Source organism: Gavialis gangeticus, unplaced genomic scaffold (assembly GCF_001723915.1).
Source record: "Gavialis gangeticus isolate Ggan-Ray unplaced genomic scaffold, GavGan_comp1, whole genome shotgun sequence".
Classification (NCBI taxonomy): Eukaryota; Metazoa; Chordata; order Crocodylia; family Gavialidae; genus Gavialis; species Gavialis gangeticus.
Window position 1 is genome coordinate 10842549 of NW_017729034.1, and position 21552 is coordinate 10864100.

At 43.3% G+C, this 21552-nt stretch overlaps 1 protein-coding gene across 2 annotated transcripts in view; it reads left to right on the top strand.

Moving 5' to 3' along the window:
- The window catches only part of GTF2E1 (general transcription factor IIE subunit 1), a 113825-nt gene that overhangs the window by 15174 nt on the left and 77099 nt on the right, over positions 1–21552 (top strand). Inside the window, exons 2-3 of one of the 2 annotated variants that reach the window (XM_019526862.1) lie at positions 6497–6585; positions 8009–8486. In XM_019526862.1, the coding sequence (XP_019382407.1) occupies positions 8039–8486 (448 nt within the window). In that variant the 5' untranslated portion in view covers positions 6497–6585; positions 8009–8038. The remainder of the gene's footprint in view (positions 1–6496; positions 6586–8008; positions 8487–21552) is intronic. The other variant, XM_019526863.1, reaches the window with a different exon arrangement.

The window sequence follows — 21552 nt, forward strand, 5'->3', positions numbered from 1 at the left end:
CCTTTTTCCCCCCCCCCCCCCCCCGCTTCTGCTGCTGGCTGGAGCCGGCAGTGCTCAGCAGTGGCAGCATGTGGTTAGGAGGTGTGCTGCAGAGGGGCCTGTACAGCATTGTCTGTGAACCTCCCCCCCCCCCCCCCCCCACAAAGTGCAGGGCCTGGGGCGGTAACCTTGTGCCACGTTGATTTGTTCCCATCAACTAGTACCTTTTGGGTCTGACCCCGGAGCCAGTTGCCCAGCCATCGGACCAGTAAGATGGTTGAGGCCATAGTTCCCCAGCTTGGTCATGAGGACATGTTGGGCGACCAAGTCAAAGGCCTTCTTGAAATCCAGATAAATGACATCAACCCTGTCTCCCTTGTCCAGGCAATGCATCACCTGGTCATACAAGCAGATGGGGTCGATCAGGCAAGACCGTCCAGTAATAAAACCAAGTTGACTGGCATTCAGTAGGTTGCCTTCCATTAGCCTGCTGCTTTTGTAGTACTCAAAAGCATCAATTAAAAAAATGGCAATCAGACTTTTATTTAAGATCTCTGATGTTGCTGACAAATTGGAGTTCCCAAGTCATCCATACTGTGATTTGCTATCCCATTCATACAATAAACATCACTGTCTTCATGGGTTATTGTGGTAGTCAGGTAAATTGGGTAGAAAGATGGATCAAATAACATTGGCAGAGATTTTGGTCAGAGTTCAGCAGTAAGTTACTTTTGTGGCTGTATATGTAGTGAAGCAAACTTCCTTTGCCTCCATCATTACATCAGCACAATCCTGACCTGTGGCATTATTCCATTTAGTTTAAACTCTGGCCACTCTTAGTGTCAGTTTGCATGTTGCTTATTGTCAGTTACATGGCTACCACTACTGCAAACCCCCTTTGTGCTGTCTCAAAATATGCCTAGTGCGAGTGCTCATGCCTTTACTGTAGTACCTGTGGCTCTTTTCTTTGGTGATCAGCACAGCACATGGTGACCAGACAGTCTTCAACCCAGCTATTATTTGTTTTCACTGTAGGAATAAAGCAGGTAGAATAAAGAGGTTTTTAAAACAAGAAACAGTCAACATGTATGTCTAAGCAAAGGCATGTTATCCCCTGATCATAACCTGGGCAGACATATTTCAGTCATTCCAGGTGTGTATGACACTCTGATTTCTCAAACAGCTTCCAAACAATTGCTTCTCTTTCTCTTGATCGAGTCCCTCTTTAAACTGATAATTATGTCATGTCTTATGTTCCAGAGTTTTTTTCCTGACTATTGTTGTTTGTTAAGAGCCCCCTACATATTTACCAAGGGGTGCCTTTTCTCTAGCTATTGTTATCCTTCTTGCTTGATATTCCTGAGGATGTCCCTGTTACTAACCCCCAATAACCCCCTTATACAGTAAACCTGCCCAATAACCAGATCAACATTTCCAATTCTAAATTAATGTCCATGTCCATTAAGTTCGTTATGAGATGGGTTTTTCTGTACATAACCTGAATTTAGACTTAGCTTACTGCTTCTGTGGGAGCAGAATCATTCCTCAAGAGAACTGTAGAGCCCCCTTTCTGCAGTATGATGACAAGACTTTGTATGTAATAGGGTTGTGTGAGTTACCACTTATGAGTTTGATTCATGTTCGTCCTCATTGATGGAAAACTAGAAAGAGTTGTTGGGGATTGATGTGTTGGGGATTGATGCTGGAAGTGAGAAGGGCAAGATACCACCTGCTCTAAAGAGTGGCTTGCTACAACAGTGGTTCTGAGTTTTTGGACCAGCAAGCCATTGTCGATTCAAAATTCCTCATGCCTGCCATGCATCCTTATCATCAAACCTTTAAACACTAAAAAGGTACACTGTCCGATATGATCTTTGGGCCACCTGGGGACTGCTCACCATGACCTCAGTTTGGGAACCACTGGTTAGCCCCTTGCGCAGTAAATTATTGTAGTATGATGGTTGTCCTTAACTGCTGCTCTTTATCAGTTGAATTATTTGGGGGTGAGATTATTGAGAAATCTATGTCAAAATAACTCCAGTTACAGTGACCTGAAGAATCTACCTGTCTTTGGCCAGTTTGGCTTTTGCCCAGATAAATATCCGGTGCTTGTGCTGGGTTTTTTTTGTTTTTTTTTTAATAAAGATCCCATTAGCTGTCTTCAGTATTCATCCACAAGGCCTGATGAGGACTCACAAGGCCACTCTTCTGTGCTTTATTCCTTTTGTGGGGGAAACGCACAGGGATGCTTCTGTCTATTGCAGAATTTGAGGTACATACTCTTGCTAATCATTTTTAAACAGGTGATTGTTATGGAGAGAGTATGGTTTGCAGTGACTTTGATATAATTACATCTCTATAATTTATAGTTCTCTGCTGCAAAAGACCAATACTGCTTTGAAACAACCTGCCATTTGTATGTTTATATTTGGAGTGTAGAAGCAGGGTTAACTTTGCATGATTCTTAAGTGTCTTTGCTAGGTGTGGGGAAATAGGAAAAGGAAATGTTGCAAGAATCCTGGCCCCCACTAGCTGAAATAATATGCTTTCTCAGTTCATAATATAAGAGATTGTCTTAGATCATTGGTTGTTACTGGATGCTGAAGTAGCGGACTGTCATATACACTTGTTATCTGTACTTGTAAAATTATTTAGGCCATTGTCAGTTCTGAGTTAAAGGGGCTTAATGCGTTCTGCATAAGGCTGTTCTTTAAAACCAATGCAGAAGTCTGCAGCTAACTGGTTAAGGAAGTCCTTGCAGAGAGAATGCTTCTTTCCATTTTCGCTGCGTGGCAGGTTATTGTAGGAGAAGTGTCTTTGCTCTGGTGGGATAAAATGAGGGCTGGTTGAGAGACAGGATGCTTGAGGTCAAATATATAGTTTACGGAACAAATATTCTTCTGAAATGCAGCGAATTCCACTCAAGTTTGGACCTGATGTGCTTTATTTAGTGTATGATCTTTGCATTAATGTTATACTGTGTCCAGCTTGAATAATCACATTTAGTGAATTTTGAACCAGCAACAGTCTATCGCCAGATTCTGCCTTCGTGTGCTCACTTGGCTAAAGAGCATTCTTGACAGGTTCAGCCAGAGGCAGAATTTAGGTCCAAAATGGTTCTGAGGTACTGTGACTCTGTCTAAAACTTATTGACACATGCAACTTCTTTTAAGTATCATAGTTTCATAGTTTCATAGATTTAGGGTCGGAAGGGACCTAGTAGATCTTCTAGCCCGACCCCCCGCCAGGGCGGGAGAACAACAAAACCCCAAAACAAGAAACGGGACTCAAATGAGTCCAGCCAGGTAGGCATCCAGCCTCTTCTTAAAGACCCCCAGGGTAGGGACCAGCACCACTTCCCTTGGAAGTTGGTTCCAGCTCCTAGCCGCCCTAACTGTGGCTGTGCTCAGGTCAGCTCTAACCTACACAGCATGGTGTTTAAAAATATTGATAGTTCATTCATACATAGTTCATTCATGCTAACTCTGGTGGAATAGAACAAGGTTTGTATCCCAGGTAGTAGATGGGCTTTCTTGTCAGTACATGAAGGTACCAGTTAAATGGCTGTCATAGTGCCAACCACTGTGATCTATAGCATGACAATTACCTCTTGGTGCTGCTTTTCTCAGAGAAGTTTGTGATGATGTCCAAGAACTGCCTTCTCGGGGCCTTTTTGCAGCCTGCAAACCAGTTTACACTGGAAAAGTCTCAATAAATGGGCTAAGGGCAGTACACGGCCCCAACAGGAAAACAGCAAGATGGAGGAGGTTATTGTCATGGGAGAATGGTGAAACAAGGTTTTTATTTTTCGTACACTGATGGGAAAGAGAAAGGATCAGGCTAGTTTTTACTTATTGTTGACCTATCTATGCCTTACAAAGCTGAAGTATACAGATACTGAAATAGATAGGTCAAGCACCTGAGAGGAATATAATCTTTTCCAGTCTCAGGAAAGAGACAAGAGGAAAAGTATATTATAGGGTTTGAAGAGGGATTGAAAAGAGGCAAAGCTAAAGTTGGTCATGGCAGAAAGACATCTGTCACCATGAGGGAGAGGAGGATTGTGCATATGTCAGGCTCCATGAATGCACTATTTGCAGGCTTCTGTTGTGCTGCACAGCAGGTGATCATTATATAAATGATGGCTAGCAAAAACTGAAGTGATCTCAGCTGATGGGAGTGAGTCAGCAGCTGCTGAGTCGCACCCAGCACTTGATGAGTGTACAGTGATGGCTTTATTAGTGTGCTTTAAATGAAGATTACTGGAACCCTCCTTGCTTCTAGGAATGATTGATGGTGGTGCTTTTCAGCTTTGAAGTGTGTGGTTTTGGATTCTAGTCTGTGGAAGAACCTAGTGTTGTGATACTAACAAAGACAATAGGGGCAGATTATATTGGGGCAGATTCCTTCCTCTGCTCTACTTCTCCTTGTCTCGTGGTTTTGGTTTGTTGGGGAGGTGGAGGTGAGAGAATTCATGGAAGTGAATATTGTGATTGGCAGGATTTTACCTTATCTGTAACCTTAACTGGGAAACTTCACCTTAAAGTTGCCTGGATGTAAGGAACAAATGCAGCACCCTCTCCAGTTGGGGAGGGTGTCTGTGTAGGACGGTGATTCTCAGTCAGGATGCCAGCATACCCTGGGGTGCCTTGAGATCCTTTCAAAGGTATTACAGAGTGCCACACAATGTTAGCACTGTTAGGTGTGTAAACTTGATTCACAAACTCATAAATTTCAAATAGGAACCCATTTTGTCAAAAACATTCTGACCTATTGCAGTTTTTCTGAATTCTCTGGAAATGGAAGAATGGATCTGCAGTTTTTTCTGTAGTCAAAAAAACAAGTGAAAACTAAGCTGGCATTTCCAAGGGGTGCCTTAAGTTAAAAAATGTTGAGAACTACTGGTGTAGCTGTTTGCCAACTAAATTGTGTTTGTGGGGGAGGGGGGTGAAGGGAAGTATCATGTGTAGAAAAGAGACACTTGAAGCAGGGGACATGATAAGGGTTTATAAAATACTAAACGGTCAAGAGAAAGTAGATAAAGATTTATTATTTACTGTCTCTCACCTTATAAGAACTAGGGGTCACAAAATGAAACTAGTAGGCAGTAAGTTTAAAACTAAGAGGAGGAACTTCACACAGCGTGTAATTCAAGTGTAGAACTCATTGCCACAAAAGTTGTGGAAGCTGACCATTTAGCTAGATTCAAAAAGGGACTGGGCAAATTCTTGGAGGAAGGGTGCATCAGTAGCTCTTGAGTGCGGGAGTTAGGGATGCAGCCTCTGAATTTGAACTTCCTAGTCCTTAAATGCTATAGGCTGCAAGGAAGAGAGGAACAGTTGAAAAAACCCTAGTAGTACTCAGTTCCCTCTCCTTTTTAGCATCCACTCTCCGCCCCAGTATGACACAGGCCTATTTGCCGCTTTAGGGATTTGTGGGCAAAAAGCCCACCCCTTGAAACTATAAGACCCCCTCAGAAAGGGAGGGTGCTGGGAAAGTGGCAACTAATTGTTTGGAACAAACAACAGGGATGGGAGTGAAGGTCAGAGGTTTAAAACTAGTGTGCTAAGGGGGGACACCAAACAGAACACACTGGACACCACCCACTGGCCCTCAAATGGGTCCAAGGAGCCAATGGGTGCTGCCTAGTGATACTCTGCCCAGAGATGGGATCTCAGTAGAGACAGGAAAGCAGCCCTGCAGTCCTTGCTGTGCAATACAGGCCTGTTTGCTCCCTTGAGGGATTGTGGGCCAGGGCCCATCAGGTGAACTGTTAGCTTTCCTTAAACAGGAAGATTACTGAAAAGGCAAGAACTGATTACTTGGGGCAAATGATAAAAAGAAAAAACAGGGACAGGAGTGATGGCCACTAACTAGTGTGCCAAGGGGAGATGCTGAACAGAGCAAACTGGACAGCGCCCACTAACTCTCAAATGAGTCCGAGGAGCCAGTGGACACTGCCTAGCGATACTCTGCGTGGAGATGGGATCGCACCAGGGACAGGAAAGTGGCCCCACGTTCCTTGCTGTGTGATGCAGGATACTGGACAAGCTGGACCTTTGATCTGGCTCAGTAAATGACAGTTCTTATAATATGTTCTTTAAAATGCAAAGGATTACACAAAGCTTAAAATTAGTAGGAATTAGAGAGTGCTTGATTCAGCATTCCAAAAGCAGTTGTCGTGCTCGATGCTTCCCGGGGATCTTCTGCACCAGGAAGCTAGAAGGGATGTGAAATATTATTGCTATCTTAAAGAAAGGGAGATTGAAACAAATAGAGGAAGAGTAACTTGCCTAAAGCCTGCTCAGGATTCACTCACGGTAAGGTGTAGAACTGAGGTCACTCAACTTACTTTTGTGCTTTAACCACTAGACAGCTCTGCTTTCCTTTAGGGGGTGTCATTCTAGTGGCTACTGTTAGGGTTTGGTTCTTGGCAACAGTCTCTTGCATGTATGCTAGAGATGACAGCATGGGCAGCTCCTTACCTCACCTAACAGTGCTTCCTGTGGCTTATCAGGAAACATGACACACCTTCCAGTACTTGGGACCCAGGACCTAGGACCTAGACATGGGCAGGAGGTTAAAGTGGAGGAAAATGGAGTTGAGGTGGGTCCTTGTGTGGTACCAATGTATTGCAGCCTTCTTAGAGCTTTCTGCAGTAACTTAAAGGGTGTGGGTGAAGATATCTTATGCTTCTCACACTCTTGGACATTTTTAAACAAAACAATCCTTCACATTCAACGTGTTCTGCATGCCATTAGCTTTGTTTTGTTTATCACAGGATATTACTATGCTAGATCTGTTAAAGCATGATGCGAGGAGAGACTAGTCCCTCATTTAACATGTCTTTCTCCTGCAAAGATATGTCTGCCACTCTGGTGTAGGTGGTTAGGCCCTCTGTGACATTATAACTAGCAAGTACTAGTAGACTCTGAGTGCTTGGGAATTATTAAGATGCAGTATAGGGTACCTGACAAAGAGTTACAAGTAAGCCTGCTGTACTTGCTGTTCATTTAAAAAGTTTGGGAAAGCATCAATAGCTTAGGAATTAAAGGCATTATCTAGCACAGTTCTTAAGGCATCAACAGCTTAAAGTTAAGAATATCCACTTCCTCTCTTTTCCCTTTTTGCTGTATACACATCTATCCATTGGAGCAAATTGTATTCATGGGAAGTCTGCTACCCCGTGATGTTGGAGGAGCAGCAGACTGACTACTCAGGCAGGTCTCCTTGGGTGCTCTTGCTTTAGCACAAGTCACTGTTACCCATTTTTCACCTGTCCTTCCATTCATGACTGCATAACAATCCTGTGGCAGCTATAACAATATCTTACAGAGAAAAGGAGAATTAGGAAAGTGGGTTTTATATTGACTTATTTTACTCTGGTTCTGAGAGTAGAAGCAAGAATCAGCATTATGTGACTACCTAGCTTTCTCAGACCTACCAAAATCCATGGTCCCCATTTTAGGAACTTCTGGAATAAGTTGATCAAACTTTCACACAAATGGATGACTCCTAGACTGTATCTGTTTTTTCTGTGTTTCAGTTCCACGTGGCTGACTGTTTGATGGTACAGGCTGGTCACATCGTTGCTTATTTCTGAAGAAAATGAAACAGGAACAGAATTATCACTTATTTCTAGATGGTGATGTTTCCCAGTGTAGGCCTTTGCTGCTGCTTTCTACTTATGAGGCTCAGAAAATAACAGATCTATAGAAACTTGAATGCAAGAGGGAATTTGTGTAACAGCTTCTTTAGTTCAGAGAAGGTAGAACTGAAATCTGCTGAATGTTCTGGATTTTTTTTTAAAAATCACTATTTGGTCTCCACTTTGCAGTGAAAATAGGGTTCTGTTTCTTACTATGTTTGGTTACATCATTTATGCCTAGAGAGAGGATTTTGGGCTGGGAACAGGGAAATAAAAAGCTGCCATCCTTTAGCAGTCTTCCCTTTTTAGGTTTGTATAACCTGGATGACAGCTGTTTCTTGAGTCAGAAATTTACAGTCCATCTGTTTGTTTTCACTGCAGTATACATGAGGCGTCGTTTCTGAATCTGATATGACAGACCCAGACGTTCTTACAGAGGTCCCGGCGGCTCTGAAGCGCCTTGCCAAGTATGTGGTGCGTGGTTTTTATGGCATTGAACATGCGTTGGCTCTGGACATTCTCATCCGCAACCCCTGTGTGAAGGAGGAGGACATGTTGGAGCTGCTCAAGTTTGATCGGAAGCAGTTACGAGCAGTCCTCAACACACTCAAGGGGGACAAGTTCATCAAATGCAGGATGAGAGTGGAGACTGCCCCCGATGGCAAGACCACCCGGCACAACTACTACTTCATCAACTACCGCCTCCTGGTCAATGTGGTGAAGTACAAGCTGGACCACATGAGGAGGCGGATTGAGACAGATGAGAGAGACTCCACCAACCGTGCCTCCTTCAAATGTCCTAGTTGCTTTAACACCTTCACAGACCTAGAGGCCAATCAGCTGTTTGATCCTATGACAGGTAAGATGCAAGTGTTGCACATTTGTGTTCTGTTTTCATGTAGGCTTCAGGATTTCAGATGTTCTTGGACTGAGTCACTTGCAGTCTTTGTCCTGTGCTATGTAGGAGCTAGGGGGCACTGTGCTTCTGCTGGTGCTCGTTTGAATGAAATACAAAACCAAGGACCTATGCAGTGCTGCTGTGAGCTGTTAGAAGCTGCCAGGTTTTGCCTCAAAGGGGGTTGTATTGTGATGATAGATGGAGCAATACTTGTATGGTTTGTACAGGCAATTAACAGTGTTTGTAAAGTCCATGTAAAGATGTTTGGGTGGCAGGCATTGGGGAAAGGGAAGCTCATTATCACAGTCAAATTCAGAGGAGACTAGAGCAGTGTGGCTGGGCAGTTTTCCACCATATCCTGGTCTTGCCTGTAAACAATGTAGCTTATTGATAATTTGCTGAGAGGAACACAAGAGTGGACCCTTGGAGAGTCTACTATTTAAGGTTTAATTTAAGAGGGACAAAGTGGGAGCTGTTTGGTTGATTATTTAAATTCTTTCATTACACTACACAACTTTTTTTTTTCTCCCGAGGAAGTAGGAAAAACATGGAAAGCAGTCAGTGTAAAAGTTAGGAGGTACGTTACTGTCAAGTATCTAACACCTGGGTAAAACAAAACAAAAAAAAAGTCAGATTCATCCAGGAATGAAAGCACATAACATTCTTCAAGCCAGTGTCAGCAGAGGACTCATCCCACTGATAGTCCGTATGAAACCAAAATTATTTCTGAATAGCAGCGTTTGTTGGGGCTGCATAAGCACCCTCACCCTCCTCTTTGAAGGACATTAATGGCCTCAATCCTCCCTCAGTTCCCACTCACCGCCCTTGGCAGTGAGATGGAACATGCTGAGTTTTCAATCTGCTACTCTCTTGTGAGTCTCAAACACATTCAAGTTCGCTTCTGTGAGGAAATCTCTCTTTGTTTCTGTGTAGCCAAACTTTAATATGAAGAAAATCAATGAGAGAGGAAAAATCAAGGGGAGATCCTCCTGTGCAGCAGGGCAAGGTTCTTTACAATAGCTGTTGTGTATGTGATAGATGGTAAGTTTGTCACATGGTGGCCCTATGTTCTTGATCATTGAGCATAGCAGCGGCCTTGTTTGCCTTGCAGAAGGACATACTTCTGATGAGCATTCAGCTGGTGTTCTTTCTCATCCTGTACCAAAAAACAATATGTAAGGTTCATATTATATCTACTGCAACAATCTTTGGAAGTAATACATGGTGATAGAGGAAAGATCTACCAGGTCAGGGTGAAGCAGGTCATTGATGCCAAGGGTCCTGGTAATAAAGCACCATACTTTGCCCATAGTTTGAATGGGCAGGAGGTATCATTTCAAAGCCAACAATACCAATTCATAGATTTCTAGGGTTGGAAGGGACCCTCTGGATCATTGAGTCTGACCCCCTGCTCTAGGAGTTAAATAACTCCAGCTAGGTGCCTGTCTAATCTTTTCTTGAACACCTCCAAGGTAAAGGAGAGCACCACCTCCTTTGGAAGCCCATTTCATATTTTGGCAACCCTCACCATAAAGAATTTTTTCCTGATATCCAGTCTAAATCTACTCTTCTTTAGTTTGCAGCCATTATTTCTAATAACCCCAAGGGGCGCCCTAGTAAACAGGGTATCCCTTATTCCCTGCTGACCCCCCATGATGAGTTTATAGACAGCCACAAGATCACCTCTCAGCCTTCTCTTATGGAGGCTGAAGAGATTCAGGTCCCTCAGTCTGTCTTCATAGGATCTTACCCGCAGGCCCTCAGCCATATAAGTAGCCAGTCTCTGAACCCTGTCAAAGTTATCCACATCCCTCTTCCAAGTTCTCCAGGACTGACGGCCCTCAGACTAGAACCCTCTTCATCAATGCCTTTGCTTTTGAACATGTTAACACAAACCCCAACAGAACAAGAGCTGGTACTTGCTTGTTGAAGTTGGCAATGTGTCAAGCAACTGACCTGCATTTGTACCTTAGTGCAAGTAGCAGATCCCTCCCACAAGGAAGACCTGAAACATCCCACCAAAGATGCGTCTTCCAAGTCCACATTGACATGGAGGTCAGGGATCAAGGCACCAACAAAAAAAGAGGCACAGAACATCATGATATCAGTCATGGGTCATGGAGTGGGCACCACATGCAGCACACATCCTGGACCAGGTGGAATGGGCGGCACAGATTCCAGAGTGACTGGAGCAGGCACCATGTGTGTGGCGTGGATCCTGGAGCAGCTGAATCATGTGCTATGGGGTCCTGGGTGTGGCACGTGGGGCTGGTCCAGAGACCCAGAGGCCAGATGATAGGGCTCCACAGGCTACATCCAGCCCATGGGCCATATTTTTGAGACCCTGCTTTAAAGGAAGTGACCTTTAAAGGAAGTTCCTAACTGACGTGGTACAGACCCTAGCTCCATGAATGGCGCGTGCACCCGGCAGCTGGGGGGCACAGCTGCACTGGCAGTGGTAAGCTGGGAGCTTCTGCAGACTCCGCCAGCACTGGCAGCGGGGGAGTGAATGGGGGGTGTGGTAAGTGCTGCAGGGCATGCACCACCACGCTCAGGTGCACGTGCACCCCCTATGTGTAGCCTCTCCCTAGCTCTAACCACCTAACCTATCCTTAGCACCACTTTTTTAGTGGGGCAGAATCATTACCAGTACAAGGTTCTGCCTCTTGCACCCTCCACAGCACCAAGTCTTTGCAAAATGTTTTGTTGTGCTAGTGGCACATCACAGATTGAGTTATTTTCGCCTAGGATATATTTCATGGTAGAGAGGGCTTTCCTGCCAGGTGATAGTGTCTTTTGGCTTCAGTCATTACCGAGTGGGGAAATCAAAACCAGCTGCGACTCATGAACTTGCTGTACATCATTTACATTATTGCCCAACTTCACCTGAGACCTGTGCAGCTTTGGTACAGGTGGCCTTTCACGTGCTTGAGGGAGGGAATTGGGTCACTTATCTATATCACCTTCAAACTCAGGGATAAAATGATCTCCTGAGGAAATGTCGGCATATAGTCACTTTGGAGCTACGTATCAGGCACTGCAGTACATTCCTGCTCCACTCCAGGGATCCAGAGTCATAGTGCTAACTGATAACACCACAGCTTGGGAAGGAGCAACAAAGGTAATTTCTGCCCTGTCTGGAAGCCATTCATCTCTGGACTATGTGAATCTGTTACTGGATTACATCACTGGCGTTACATCTTTTTATTTAGAACTTTCTAATTATGTGTGGTTCTTCAGGGACCCAATACCATGCAGCAGGGGTTGTAACTCTTTAAGAGAGCGGTGGGCTGCGAAGCCCCCACTCCCACAGTTGGTCCTCTGCTGCTCTGATTCCCTTCCTGCTCTGTGCTCCTCCTTCCACTTATTGCGTGCCACCCAAAACCATGGGGGACTGAGGGCACAGAGCAGGAGGCTTTAAGTGTCTGTGTGAATGCAGGCCCTTTAAAGCAGCTGCATTCAAGCAGCAATTTAAAATGGCTCCTTTAAATTGGTGCCCCTTCCCTTTGCCCCCTTCACTGTATCAGAGATGACTCCAGTCCAGGTCCCCTGCCCAATTCCTTTGTCTCATCCTCTTGGTATTGCTTTCTCTGCAACTCTTGAGAGGCCTGAGGAAACTGAGATGAGATGCTGGATCAAGAATCATGATAGCCCTAGTGTGGATCAGGCAGCTCTAACATTTAGGTCCATCTTTTTTCTGAGGACAATTCTGATGGCTTCATGTTGGCTTTCATGGCGTCGGTCAGCCTACACCTGGACCCAGCTTTTATATTTCATCAGCCTGGATACTGGCTGAAAAGCTGTTCAGCTGGCGTTCGGAACATTCTGCTCCAGAGCAGGAAAGCTTTGACTAGACTGCATTAGAAAACCTCTTTCACTTAGCTTTACATATGGGCATTGTGGTACCAGCTGTCTCCCTTAGCAACCTGTTCCCTGCACCACCTACCAATGAAAATTGGCTTGTATGTAGCGATTATATCAGCTTGAAATAAAGTGAGGTTCTAGTCCTTGTGGATCCCCCAGTGAATACCCCTTAAGCATCATTCTCTGAGGACAGGGTTACCTTTGGGCTTCTTATTGCATCCTTGCCTAAAGGTGCTTTACATGAACCATGTGCATCTCCTCCCTGTGTTCTTTCCCAAGCTTTGCATAACTCTTGGGGAAGCTCAACATAATATGTTTCATGTAGTGTAAGGATCCTATTGTATTACCTCTGTGGTCAGAATCATTCAGGATACAAGCAAGTTTGTTCTGATAGGGTTAAGGGTCAGGCAGATATCCATTCAGTTTCCAAGTGTATAGAAATGTGTAAGGAGCTAATCAAGTTATACAGGTTTTCCTTGCTTTATGCGTTCCTGGGAAACGGCGCATAACTCAAATTTGCATAAAGGGAATCCACTTTACAATGTAACAAATAGGGATGTGTTCCAAGACCTCAACTGTACTGACCCCCAGACCCATTTCTACCACTTTTACAAGACAATTTTGGTACTCACCAACAGCAGAGAGGCATAAGAGATGCTTAGAATCTGTAATGGGGATGGCAACTACTGCAACATGTTGCAGACAGTGAGCAAGCAGCACAGATCCACACAGGACTATATTTTGGTGCGCATAACTCCCACAATGCTCCGCACAAAGCAGCTGACTGCGGGCTTCCACCATACCGATCGCGTAAGAGTCAATTTACTTTGCATATAACCAATTTATGGTATTAAAAGGGTCATTGCATAAGAGCAAATTCACACATACCGAACCCACATAAAGAAAGGAAAACCTGTATTCATGATAAGCACATTAGAGCTCAGTTCTCTTACATAGCCTCAGACACCTGTTGAAGAATGTCCCTGTTCTGTCATTCTGTATTGTAGCTGTAAAGCACAGTCCATACTTTTACAAGACACTGTCCTTTGTGAAAGGCTTTCAGCTCAGATGCCAGTTTTGGTAGGGCAATTCTGCAGCTGTTGTTTAAGGTAAGACTCCTTGTACACACCTCCAAACACAACAGCTTGTTTAGTCATTCAGAGTGGAACACAGATTCATATCATACAAAGAGGGAATAATGACTTGCCCTGCAGTGACTGTGACTCTGAGGTGCGTTGACAGCATGGATTTCATGGTCCTGTTCGTTTAGGCTTCCATATTGGCAAAGCAGTTGAAGAACTGTTGTGTCTGCTCCAACCCTTATGCCCTTTATAAGGGGATAGGTTATGGCTGTGTTGGCCTAAGGACATAGGTAAACAAGGTTCTTTGGGTAAATCTGGTATCTTTTATTAGACCAGCTCAAGTAGTTGGAAAAATTCTTTGCAAGCTTTCGGATACAAATATCCTTCTGGTCCAGGATGTGTGCTGCACATGGTATCCACTCCAGGACCTACACTGCACATGGTATGGATCCCAGATGAGCCAGGGCAGCTGCTGTGTGCAACATGGGACCCAGAGTGGGTGCCTCAGGTGCCGAATCCAGCATGGGGGAGATGAAGGGGTGGGTACATGGGCCCAATCTGGCTCATCTGGCCCATGGGGGTCAAAGACTTTGATATCACTGCTTTAAAGCAAATCCCAATACTGGAAGGGCTTACTGGTTATTGCAAGCTTCAAGACCAGGGCAGGTCTTGGTGCTGAATTCAGGACTGATATCATGACCATTTGCAGATGTTTCTTCATCCTGATGAAGAGTGTTTATGCCTGAAAGCTTGCTAATAAGAATTTTTCCAAGTGTTTGAGTTGATTTAATAAAAGATATTGGATTTACCCAAAGAACCTTGCCTGCCTTTATAGGGGTAGACACTTGTACATCTAGGATGCAGGTGTAGCCCCACAGCAGTAGATGGTGCTGACCAACACAGTCTGATCTTGAGCACATGTCTGGCAAGAGTGTGGATAGGGCACCTTGAAGAACCACAGTTCAGGAAAGTAACCAGCTGTTCTTTTTCCAAAAACAATTTCTGTCCTCTGCTCTGCACAGCAATCTTATGCTCGCCCAAGCTCACAGCTGCTTGACTACCAATAGAAAGGTGGAAAGTTGATAACACTGGTACTTGTGTGTGAATTTTGTAATAAAATGTCCTGAATTAACTTGCCTTGTGGCTGAATCCCACCCCTCATCCACAGAGTAGGTAAAGGAAATAGTGGTAGAGCAGGTGCTACCTAATAACTGTGCCAAGGCTGGATTCAAACTGGCTGCCCTAGTGGTGAAAGGCTGTGTATCTCACTACCCGTTTCTTTACTTCTTCAGTTTCCCTGACATGCAGTGATGTGAGTAGTTCAGATATTTTGTGCTCTAGTCTTCCCTTCTCCCAAATGAATCCTTCTACCTGTTGGGTTGCCACTGTCGAATAGAGGGCCTGAACACATGGCAAGCAGTCCCAGAAGGGTTATGATTTCCCCTTGTTCTTCACTCAGGATAAAGGCAGTGCTCCAGTCTCCATCCTTACATCTAACCATGCCACAACTATTTGTGAATTAATGGCACGGATATTTGAGAAGAGGCTATCCATGGCTTAAATGTGTAGTGCTCTTGAATTGTTACCACAGCATCTGTGTCTGTCTCAGCTTTAGCAGGTCTGTTTCATATAGGTGACAGGTTGTCAAATGGAGGGTTTATTTCAGCTGTGTGTTTTCCACTTGTGAAAAATTTTGAAAGAAACTGAGGTGTTTATTTCTTCATCAGATGTCATGTTTAAAGTTTTTGAAGACTGGAAATGTGTCCACTGAGAGAAAATAATGGATGGTAGTGAGGGCAGGTTTTCAGTGTGTATCGAGGTGTGGATTGACGTGCGTCTCGTAGTCAAACTGATTGGTCCAATTCAGTTAGAAGATGTACTTGAGAAAGTCAGCAAGCTTGCTTGCTGGACTGCAAGGGCTGTTATGACTTAATTAACAGATTTGTATGTACCACTTAAGTCTTGGGAAATTTGCCAGCCCAGACAAAATGGCTTACCTTGATGACAGAAGTGGAAACAAAAAATTAATTCTTTCTTTTTCATGAATATGCATAAGAGAAGGACATTTTTTGTCAGGGTGTCTTTCTTTTCTTTCTTCGGGTTGCAACAGAAAGTAGTTTTTTCTATAATAGGGTTGATATCACAGTAGCAACCTGCTGCCTTTATGAAAGCTCTGTACCTCCATACTGGAAAGTTGCTCTGTTCTGAAAAATGCTAGATTTACTCTGAAAGTAAGAGAATTAGACATTTCAATGTTTGGTTGAGCATTTACAAGTTACATTCTAGCTCAAATGGCTTGTTGGTTTGCATGCTGTATTAGGAGAAAATGAAGTGCAATTGTTACAAGAAAAGAACCTTTTTTGGATAGTGTTGAGCTAAATCCTTCTCCTATTGAAATGAGAGGGGTTTTTGCCATTGATTTCAATGAGAATGGGATTATGCATTGTTGTATTCTTCTTTGAATCCTGGGTTTGTTAAGGGCCAAAATTTTACCCCTGAAACCTTAATGTTGCATCTATCTCACAGAATTTTTAGTGCTCAAGAGAATGTTGCTGAATGTCATTCAGTTTAAGAAAAAATACTGTTCCTGAAGGACAAGCAGAGGTTTCAAAGGCTCCAGGACTGTGGGGTGAATGTGTAATCAGGCTTCTTTCTACCAGTGAGTTGTAGTTTAAGAAAAATTGAAGGATCCCTCACTAGGTTACAGCAAGCGCAAAAATTTTCCATTTAGTTCCAGGTGGTGTAGAGGCTTATGGTTTTGGAACGAAAGCTCTAGTCCTGGCTCTGCATCCATGTGCGTGGTTTATCATGGAGAGGCTGTAGCCTGTCTGTAATCAAGGTTGAAGCCAGGATCCTCTTACATAAGCCTGATTATAATCCCTTTTATAAACACTGAAGCAAGAAAAGGGGAGAGAGAGATTGATGTTTTCTCAGGTTTTAAGAGTAAGTTGCATTAAGAGCTACAGTAGATTAAAAAATTGAATCAGATGTGTGACCTGAGAGATAAAGCATGTAGGTTTTGTAAGCTTTGTAATGTATATGTCCATTTCTCTGCCCTTAAACAAAAGAGGAAAAAAAACCCTTCTCTCTGTTTCTCAAAATTGGAAACATAGGTAGACTGTCATGTCCAGTTAGCACCAATGCGAGGTTTAAGGGTGGGAATAGTAAAAATGTTAAAGACATTGTTAATCAGTGAAAGTGAAAGAGGGAAATCCAGTAACAAAAACAGCTCCATTCCCTCAGCTGCTTTTAAGAAATGAAAGGAAATTCCAAAATCTGATCAAATGACTTCTTCTGTGTGTCCAACCAAAATGCCTCCTAGGTCTAGGCAAGCTGTGCACAAGTCTACCTGCTCCACTGAAGAACTTGATTAAGTCTGCATTTCACAGCTTCAGTTCAGGGTCATCTTAAATGACAACCTCTGAGAAAGGTGCATTATCAGCTTGAGTCTCAGGGCACCACAGCTGCAGAAGAGAGCACTGGTAATTTGCTGGGTTTTTGGTTATAGCCGTGTTGGTCTAAGGACATAGGCAGGCAAGATTCATAGATTGTAAGGCCAGATGGGACCTCGGAAGATCATTGCGTCCAGTCCCCTCCACCAAGCAGGAAAGACAACTGGTGTCAAGTGACCCCAGGAAGGTGACTGTCTAGTCTCCTCTTGAAGATTTCCAGGGTAGGCAATTGCACCACCTCTGAGGGAGCTTATTCCATAGTCTGGACACCTTGACTGTGAAGACACTTTTCCTAATGTTGAGCCTGATCCAGTCTTCCAGGAGTTTGTGGCCATTAGAAGTTCTTTGGGTAGATGTATGATATCTTTTATTAGACCAACTGAGTAGTTGGGAAAAAAGTTCTTTGCAAGCTTTTGAGCGCAATCACCCTTCTTCAGGCATAGGGAGTCTCTGTGCCAACACTTAAGTAAAAACACTAGGGCAAAGCTGAGAATCCTGGTTCTGTGGTGGTGGGCCCGCGCTTTCTGTCCCGACAGTGGTGTCAGCTCTCACACTGGGGAGACCAACCTTATGCATCTGCCTTTGTGAATGCTCTGAGATAACAGACCTAAAACATTGTGAATGTGAAAAAACATTATTATCTAGGTTTTTCAGATGAGCTTACTAAAGGCAAAAAGAAATTCAACATTTTTTTTCTTGGAGGCCTTATCATCCCAGTTAAGATAGCAGTCCTCACAGTTCCCTTGCATCAGCATCTGCAGATTGATGGGTGCATGGATTTTCAGTTTTTTCACTGCTGCTTTACTCTTCATGTATTTATGCTAGAAAATGTTTCCAATTGCCATTCTGTGAAGGTTTCATGCAGCTGGGGAGACTACAGCTGTTCCTTTAAGCAGGAAAGGAGCTAGCAAAGCAGGGAGAGCTGGTGTGAGAAGGAGCTTAGTTGAATGTCAGTAAGAAAAGTCAGATGTTAAATCAACTTGGTGAATAATGCTGCAGAGCACTTGCAGTCTCCAGATGTTTGTAGACAATGGAACATCATCGGGGCAGCAGGTACGCAAGTGTCTTAGATTGAAAGTCACTTTATGTACAGCTGGAGATGGTGAACAGTGCATTACTTCATTTGCCAGAGGTCTCTGGCAAAGATTTTTGTTCTCTGTGCTTTAAAACCATGCAGTCTGCAGAAATATACTTTCAGGAGACAAATTCTGGCAACCTTGCAGCAATCTAAATAACTCAATACCATCTCTTTAAATGGATTTATTTTTAGTACTTAAGAAAAACACAGGCAATCAAGTATTCCCAAGTACTTTTGTCTGTTCATGCAGGTCAGCTATGTGCTGTGTGAGAGAGGAGAAGCTGCAACTCACTATCCGGTAGAGGGAGCTTCGCTGTTTTTTCTCTAGGCAGCAGTCATTAAATTTAACCAGAATAGAAAGCTTTCTCATTGCTTTGTTTTCTGCAGCTTGGCTAATTGTACGTCCAGTTGGGTGTTATGGCTTTGGTGTTTCCTTTCCCTTCTCACAGCCTAATCATATTTTTAAACCTGGTTGAGGTCTGCATTTCGTTGTCAGAGTCAAGGTCAATCGGAAAGAAAAATGTCAGGACTAGTAATTGAAAGGGAGAGTGGGCTGAGGTGAGGGGGCGAGTGAGAGATCCAACAGAGGATTAAGCAGACTTGTATTAGGCTTTGTTATTTATGGCACTTAATTAAGACATTTCATTTTTACTGAAAAAGTAAACTTTGAGTCAGAGTACTTACCAGGATACCATACAAATTTGATACTCATGCTAGAAGAAAACTTATAAAGTTAACTGTGGTGGATGAAAAATTTTGGGAGGTTTTTCCTTCTTTTCCTCTGAGTGCCTATATCACTTCCATATAGCTCTCTTCTATTTTTCTACTCTGCTTTCTATTTTTATTATTATGGGAAAAATCTGAAGGTACATACTACATTGCATTTATTGCTAGTTTCTAGTAAAGAAGGATGCAGTATGTCCAGAGAGTGAACAATTATTCATCCTAAAATGATATTGGAGAAGAGGACTGAATTGGCAAGGAGATGGAATATGTGTCCTAAAGTTATCCAAAGGCATCATCAGGTTTTCCTAGTTGATGAAATCAGAAGTAGCTAATTTTTCCCCGTCTTCATTTCATCGTTCTTGTTTTGGGAAATGACCTCAAGTGCCACTCAAGCGGACCTTTTTTCATCATGCTGGTTTCCAGGGATGCCATATAGTAGTAGCATGTTGTTGACCTGAATCTCCCCTTACCCCCTTCGTCTTTTTGTCTACTGTATGGGTGTGAAATTTAAGCTGGCCCAGGAAGCAGAAATAGTAAAATAAATTCTCTCTGAAGCTTCAGTCTGGCACCACCTATTCTTGTCTCTTGACAGCAGAATTTTACATTTAGAGTTTGGTTTTCATAGATACCATTCTCCAACCCCAACTATCTCAAAGTACTCTGGACCAAGGTAGGGCACTGTCTATGCAACTTTGCTCTGGACTGGCCTGTTGCAAATAGAGGGTTTGGGCCAAACTCCTGATTTATGCCTTGGTTTTGTATTTTGATCTCTGTAACCACCACATCTTCTCTGGGTGCCTAGCTTCTCCCTTCTCTCTGGACTACTCCAGGCGCATCTGGCAGAAGCATCTGCCTTCTCTCACAGCTTAGTCTCCCCACTTCCTTGATCAGGCCCTGCACTAGCCTTGGGTCTTCAATGTCAAGTCCAGATTACTTGCTCTCACTTCTAAGGCTATCAGCGAGCCTCACCTGCGTCTTTCCTTATATTTTTCTTCTTATTTCCACTAACTCTCTATTCTCACATAACTTTATGTGCCTTTCTATCTTCTTTGTCCCCATCTGATTGCATGTCTTTTCGTACATCTTTCATCTCTTTCCACTTTCAAGCAGTTACTAGGAAGCACATGGTCCGTGAAGCATTCAAGGTATGTATCTACTCTTCTCTGTTCTACGCAGTATCAATTTAAGGACTTAAGCTACATGGGATCTGGCCGGGGCACCAAGCTTTATCTGTTTCATGATACTCACGTACATCTGTTGTCAAAACTGTGATTTAAAAACATAAAAGCTCAAAACTGGATTTGAAAAATCTACTCATCCTGACATCAGAAATTCTCCTTGGAAAGAAAAGGATTCAAAGCAAGTGAAGAACTTCATCATCTAGTAAGTTTCTCATCTTCATACATGGGAAGATACCTTTCCAGGTGTAATTGTAATGTTAACTTTGGTGTCTTTGCTACTGCTCAAAGCTTTGGCAAGCAGCAGCAGAGTAAAACTGACCGATGCTGCTCAATTTCAGCGCTGGTCTCCAGAACTCTCAGAAATAATATGGTAATCATGTCAGTTCCACTCTGCTTCAGCCTGTCAAAGCTGTGTGCTACAACCAAAGGCAAATGGAGAAATTTGAACGTGGAAAAAACGTACATTTTTAGTACCAAATGAGACCTTTAAAATCACTTATTGGGGGGATTACGTAGATTTTCTGTTACTTGAAATTGTTCAGTTAAGATGTGTTGCCTTGGTAAAAGATATGCCTCAGTTCAACCACAATTTGAGTTTGCTGCAGGATTTCTTGAGTGAAATGTAACAGTCTGGGCTGGGCAGTATATCCAGCTAAGCAACTGTAATGATCTTGTTTGGATTTAAAATCTTTTGAGTCACTGGAGCTGTTGCCACTTTGGTGGCCAATCTTTTATATTTTGAATTAACTTCTGGTAGGTGTATCTGATTGTCTGGCAACAAGCATCAGGTAACATTTTCATGCCTTCTCCTACAGTATTTTATACCTCATAGATACATTCCATAGATTTTCAGGGTTGGAAGGGACCTTAGTAGATCATCAAGTCCAACTCCCTGCCCTGGGCAGGAAAGAGTGCTGGAGTCTGACAAACAAAAAATAAGGGCTATTAGAGGGACACCTGGGTTTGTAAAGCCAATAAACAGATGGATGTGGAAACATTTTGCAGCCTCTGAGAATCTTACTAAGTCTTTTCTACTTTAGTAAAACAAATTCTTCCATAGCATTCCTGCTTTTTCTTATTCTGCTAACTTGCTGTTCTTTTGAAGGTGCATGCCTGGTATTACCATCTCCCAAGTGTGTCATCCTTTTAGGCATGGACATCTGTTTAGATGTCAAATCAAGAACACACCTGGAATCCTATAACCTGTTGCAGTAGCTTGTGCCATTGGATTCATATTTAAAGTTATGGCATGCAGGCCTGGCCAAAAAATCTTACCCTTCTATAAGCAACTTGAGACCGTTGCTCCTTGTTCCGTCATCTGCCACCACTGAGAACAGTCCAGCTCCATCCTCTTTCAAATCCCCCTTCAGGTAGTTGAAGGCTGCTATTAAAATCCTGCCTCAGTCTTCTCTCTTCCTGACTAAATAAGCCTAGTTCCGTCAGTCTCTCCTCAAAAGTCATGTGCCCCAGCCCCTGAACCATTTTCACTGGACTCTTTCCATTTTGTCTACATCTTTTTTGTACTGGGAGGCCCAAAACTGTACAGTACTTCAGATGTGGCCTCACTAGCGTTAGATAAAGGGAAAGAATCACTTCCTTCCTACTTAGTTTCATAGTTAGTAAGGTCGGAAGGGACCTGAGCAG